General features: G+C 42.8%; 2 protein-coding genes across 2 annotated transcripts in view; both read left to right on the top strand.

Annotated features, from left to right (window-relative positions):
* Positions 1-2,083: 2,083 nt before the first annotated feature.
* PHALS_11902 (uncharacterized protein) lies at positions 2,084-2,469 on the top strand (the record flags this gene model as incomplete). Its single annotated transcript, XM_024727345.1, has 2 exons — positions 2,084-2,200; positions 2,275-2,469. The coding sequence occupies 2 exons, from the start codon at positions 2,084-2,086 to the stop codon at positions 2,467-2,469; spliced, it is 312 nt and encodes a 103-aa protein (XP_024577932.1).
* Positions 2,470-4,511: 2,042 nt separating this feature from the next.
* PHALS_11901 (rnabinding protein) overlaps positions 4,512-4,918 on the top strand; it is a gene marked incomplete at both ends in the record, with an annotated part of 1,641 nt that continues 1,234 nt past the window's right edge. The window contains one exon of the mRNA XM_024727344.1: positions 4,512-4,892. Within this exon, the coding sequence (XP_024577931.1) occupies positions 4,512-4,892 (381 nt within the window). The remainder of the gene's footprint in view (positions 4,893-4,918) is intronic.

Genomic DNA, 4,918 nt, shown 5'->3' with positions numbered 1-4,918 from the left:
ACACCTGAAAGGTTCGTAGATGTAAACGTCTGCGTACAGCAGGATGAGATCGCATTTCATTCGAGTTATTGAGCATATTGCTCATTTTCTTTCCAGCTACAACCGCGATCAGGACGGTATAGAGTACTTAAATTACACTTATCACACTTAATGCAGTACGTCTGATTATCTGCCACCGGTGGAGATTGCAAATCTGTTGTCCAGCACCTTGATCATCGTTACCCCAAATTTTTCTTAGAAAATCACTGATCTTGATTCGAAACAATGGCAACAGGCAAGTCAGGCTGACGAAATTTTTTCAAAGAGATGTTTGATCTTATTTTTACTAGTAACGGTACTGCTGATAGCAGCAATTCGAGCTATACCGCTCAGACGACCGACGAGATCACAATGCCGTAATATCTGGACGCGTCCTTATGGTCAAATAAAAGAAACTCGTGCTTGTGGATGATGAATACACAAGTAGTACAAGCAGATGGACCAATGTCGTCAATGCATGCTGCGAGGAGTTCATTTGTTGACATTGGATGCATAAGCGTTGATCTATATATCCATTCAACAGTTGGTCCACCAATTCATACCGCTCACACTCGTATAGAATCTCTTTCGAGATTACCACTCCAGAAGTTCGTATGCCTGGTTTAGTTTTCCGTGCTTAAGCCCTCGTGATCAAACGTTGAATGTCAAGCGGGTCAGCGTTGTGAGTAATTGGGCCTTATGTGAGGGCATAACAGTACATGCGCAGACAAACGCTTCGATAAAGTGGTATCTCAGCTTTAAATGATTTGTCTACCAGGGCGTCCAGCCACACAGCATATTTCGTGTCTATTTTGAATATTTTCTAATTTTAATATTTCTACAAACAGGGTGGTGATGAAGTTGCTGTGCATCAGCGACGCATAATACACATATACCAAAGACGATCTAGAGCAAAGCAGGCGAGCTCTAAACTTGCATGAATATACTTTGTTACAATTAACCCCTGGTCCAAATCTGGATGGTTTCTATCTGCTGCTTTAAGCTGGAGAAAATCGATCGCGATTACGCGTTCATGATGAATGGTATATTCAAAAAATAAAGTGTGGATGACAAAGGATAAATCGTTACAAACAACATGCAATAGGTGATTAAAATTCAAATGAGCCAGAATGGAATTTCTTCTCAGTAGTGGTGGCTGCCTTTGTATCGCATATCAGCCCATTTAACATTCATTTAAGAGGCTCTGTGAGAAACGGTGCCAAGTCGACATGATTTGCACTAAATTTGTGGCGAGGTCAAGCCAATTCGTCACATTTTCTGGGACAGAGACACTGGCCATTCTACAAAATCATTTATCGTTGCAAGATCTGACCACACGCCATGCTTGCCAATGAAACCATAAAGGACAATTTATCGGTATCAACGAATCTTTCATTTATATCGCCAACTAGCATATGAAAACATGTACATTCAAGCACCGCTTGCAATAATTTTATGTAGCTTTCTCCATTCATCCTCTCATGATCTGCAAGACTAGAAACTAACATAACGTCAATAAGTTTTGTGTCTGACCGCGATGCAGCCGTTTTAGCTGCATAATTAAACGATTGAGCATTGCTGGTGCGTCGTACAGTCTCTGGGGTAATAACGAGACGAGGAACTCACTGTGGTAATGAAATCGTAATTAATTGTACCATCAAACATGTCGAAAGCACTGAGCAAAGCGCAACCGATCATGCTGTTCTGCAGCACATTCTTACTAAGAATTTGTGCCGTGCCGGACTATTAAGTGTATCTAGCTTATTATGACCATATTCTATCCGCCATTTGTCACCACTCATGATGACAAAGAAAGTTAGTGCCGAAGGGTGAGATTTGCGCTTCGAGCTATACACAAAAGATGTGTCTGTCGGACGAACCTGCATGGGAGTTTGACCCATCGTACCTTGCAGCCAAGAAGATCCATATAGAAGGGAGTTTTGAGCCTTAAAGAGATCACCCGTTCCTATTCAGTATAGCTGCATCACCTCTGGGACACCTGTATTGTTTCCACCCCTCGTGTCACAATCGACCCTGCTGATACGGAACCTATTCTCCGCAGTTAATGCGATCCATCACATCCTGGAAAGCGTCTAGACGAGCGTGCGAAATATTGACGCGTGCGGCACCTGATCAGAGACCTTCAACAGCGACAATAGCCGTTAACTCAACGCTTCCGATGGTGGCTGTGCCGTCGTGGCGATGTGAATCGACAACATTTGGGCATCGACCGTTATTTTTCTTCTTCCTTGACAGGTGAATACGATTTTTATTGCACACGGCGGTGCAAATATCCGCGCAATATGTCACAACATTCCATTTTTGCAAGACCTTTCCTTCAGATGTACTGCGCTTAGGGATTCGTTCACGCGCGCGGACTCCGAACTGGCAGACCAACGTGCTGTTGCTCACCTGGAATGCCCGGGAGACGATATCGCCAACACAGACTAATGGCCGAATTCGTGGCTGCTTCAACTTCAGTCAGTCTGAGAAATATAGATAGTATCGATTCTGCTCTTAAATGGCACCGTAGCGGTTTCACGGTTGGTTTCAGTTGTTATTTCACCGGCGCCTTATGGAGGCGTTCCTTGTGGTGTTCGAATCACCTGTGCATTCTTATGGCTTGTGAAAACTTAAACGCAAGCAGACACCACTTTCGGCTCTTGGTACCTTATCCCGTTTAGACCAAGGAATAACATCACTTTGCCAAACGTGTCTCTTAACTCCGGGACAGCTACTCTAGCAATTAATGATCCATACGGAGGATACGCGACAAGTACTAGTAAGCACAACGGTGGTTTCCATGCGCATTACGCAGATGATGTTTTGACTCAAATATTCCGCGTCAATTAATGCGCTGGGGATAGGTCGTACGCTCCACCAAGAACCAAGCATAAAAGCAACTCATTACTAGTGTTCTCTTTTATTCTAAAAGCGACACATGCTGAGGATGAGTCTTCTTGTACTTATGCTATATACGTTTAACAATTTTTGAAAATAGAACTGCATGCACTGGATGATGTGGGGTCAACACGGACCTTACGGCGTTGTTTCGAAACTTTGGTAATTCCAAATTGTGTGCTATTGTGCAAAATCGCAATGTGCGTACGCATTCTGGCGTATTCCGTTAGAAATATTCAATATACCCGTTTTACAAATTACGGTAATCAAACCCAATTAATGCGTTGCGCAGCCAAAACCTTTTCTGTAATGAAACCGCGTAACCGCAAACTCTTCCATGGTACTGCACTCATCATTATACTTCATGATGGTTCTCTATTTCAGTACTGGATGTATAAATAATGCTGTTGAACTCAGAAAATGATATATAAAAGATTCAAAGAGAATTTTTTTCAAACAAAAAAGACCTATTTATATTCGAATGGTTCATCTGGCACTCTCATATGATTCTCCGGTATCATATTTGGTCTTGCTCCCCAATAAACTTTCTGTGTCGCAGTTAATCAGATAGATTCAATCGACAAGCATCGTTCCAATTTCGGTTGATCCATGAAAATTGTCAATGTTTGCAATCGTGGACTCGCTTGATTGCGATTATTGCCTATATGAGAGCCAATTTGAGCATTGGAAGAAGCTGTCGTACCAAATGATCCAGTCGAATTACTGCCAACGTCTGGGTCTTGATTGTAAGAAAAATCACCGTTTAATTACTATGAGAAAAGCTATCGAAGATTGCGGGAATCATCGGTTTCTAACCTGCCCTCGTCTGTCATTAGTATTGATCTGCAAAGAAGGTTGTCGTTTTCATAGCTTGTGTCATTTTTACAAGACCATAAACATTTCAAAATTTGACCGTTTAAGGATCTGGAATGGGCGCAAGCACAAATAACTTCAGAAGATTTCAGTTCCTTGAAGCTTTGTACGCAGGTGCATGGATTTGGTTTGCGATTGATGAAAAGGGCTTAAGAACGCAGCCGGATATATGTAGCTTTCATATGGGAAGGAATCAGGGGAGGCACACGTCCCTCGCTTTTCAATATTTGGCAAAATTTGGCTTGACTGATACATCTAGGAGATGAAGCTGAGCCATTTTTAGAAGACGCCCACTTCTGTAGAAATCAGTATATGTGAGCAGCGATCTAGAAACGCCAGAATTATTCAATAGCTGTAATAAGATATTGAATAAAAAAGTCTCACCACCCATGTCGTCACCACGACTGGCTCTCTCAGGACAGCTGAACCCCTCGGTCGTTCAGAAATGCAATATTCATAAATAGTTCATTACGACAATTTCTTCTACGTGTTATTTGAATTGCACCGACACGTCTTTAACAAATTCGAGCGGGACAATCGAATTTTCAAAGATTGCAAGCTGTGATTTGCGCAGTGAAGACCAATACTAATATGCAGAGCGACAATCTGTTTAGATACTTAATCCTTCCACAGACCAGAGAAGGTGGTGTGGTGAAAATCTGCCATACCCTCGGAATTGGAAGCCAAAACAAAACTTCATTTTTCAATTTGCCCCTAAAATGGTGTCTGTCGTCTCCACTTTCATCGCGGTCGTTATTGCGTCGTTTGCGAATCCTACTGCGAGCCAAGTTCCCGACTTGATCGAAGGACAGTATTGGAAGCCACCTCTTGAAGAGACCTCGGGATTTACTGGTACTACAAAACCTTTCCGCCGCTCGCCGTGCCCTGCTCTCAATACTCTTTGTAACTGTGGTCATCTAAAGCGAAACGGCCAGGATATTACCAAAGAAGAGATTCGACATGCCATTCAAACGCAATTTGGCCATGATGATGAAGTCGTAGATCTGCTATTGTTGGGTTTGCCTGATAAGCTTTCGCTCAATGATTTGTCCTCGATGGGACATCCTATCTCACTCTCTCGCCGCCCTGAATACACAGGGGTCGATCCTGCCATAGTCGATCTGGA

The sequence above is a fragment of the Plasmopara halstedii genome (genome assembly GCF_900000015.1).
Source record: "Plasmopara halstedii genome assembly, contig: Scaffold_555, whole genome shotgun sequence".
Classification (NCBI taxonomy): Eukaryota; Oomycota; class Peronosporomycetes; order Peronosporales; family Peronosporaceae; genus Plasmopara; species Plasmopara halstedii.
This window is presented reverse-complemented; position numbering and strand designations above follow the sequence as displayed.